At 67.9% G+C, this 262-nt stretch overlaps 1 protein-coding gene across 1 annotated transcript in view; it reads right to left on the reverse strand.

The window, feature by feature from the left end:
* Window positions 1-177, reverse strand: part of CENPM (centromere protein M) — a gene marked incomplete at its 5' end in the record, with an annotated part of 6,160 nt that extends 5,983 nt beyond the window's left edge. Inside the window, one exon of the mRNA XM_010141248.1 lies at window positions 98-177. Coding sequence (XP_010139550.1) covers window positions 98-177 — 80 coding nt within the window. The remainder of the gene's footprint in view (window positions 1-97) is intronic.
* Between the last annotated feature and the right edge of the window lie 85 nt (window positions 178-262).

A 262-nucleotide genomic window follows, 5' to 3' on the forward strand; every position in this document is an offset into this window, starting at 1 on the left:
GACTTCGCATCACAGCCGCGGCTCTGGCTCCACCTCATGGACACGGCGGCAGAAGGCACTTGCTCGGTCCCGCCCGATCCCCCTCCCCACCACTCACATATTGATCTTGAAGTTCTTCTTCTCACGGAGGATCGCCTCCGCCAGCTGCTGCTGGAGGCCTTCGTCCGAACCCACCAGCTGCGCGGACAGGGGGGGGAAAGCCCGGTCAGAAGCCGCCCGGCAGACGGCGCCCAGCCGGGGACAGCCCCGCGGCCTGGGACTC

The sequence above is a fragment of the Buceros rhinoceros genome, unplaced genomic scaffold (assembly GCF_000710305.1).
Source record: "Buceros rhinoceros silvestris isolate BGI_N320 unplaced genomic scaffold, ASM71030v1 scaffold31418, whole genome shotgun sequence".
NCBI lineage: Eukaryota > Metazoa > Chordata > Aves > Bucerotiformes > Bucerotidae > Buceros > Buceros rhinoceros.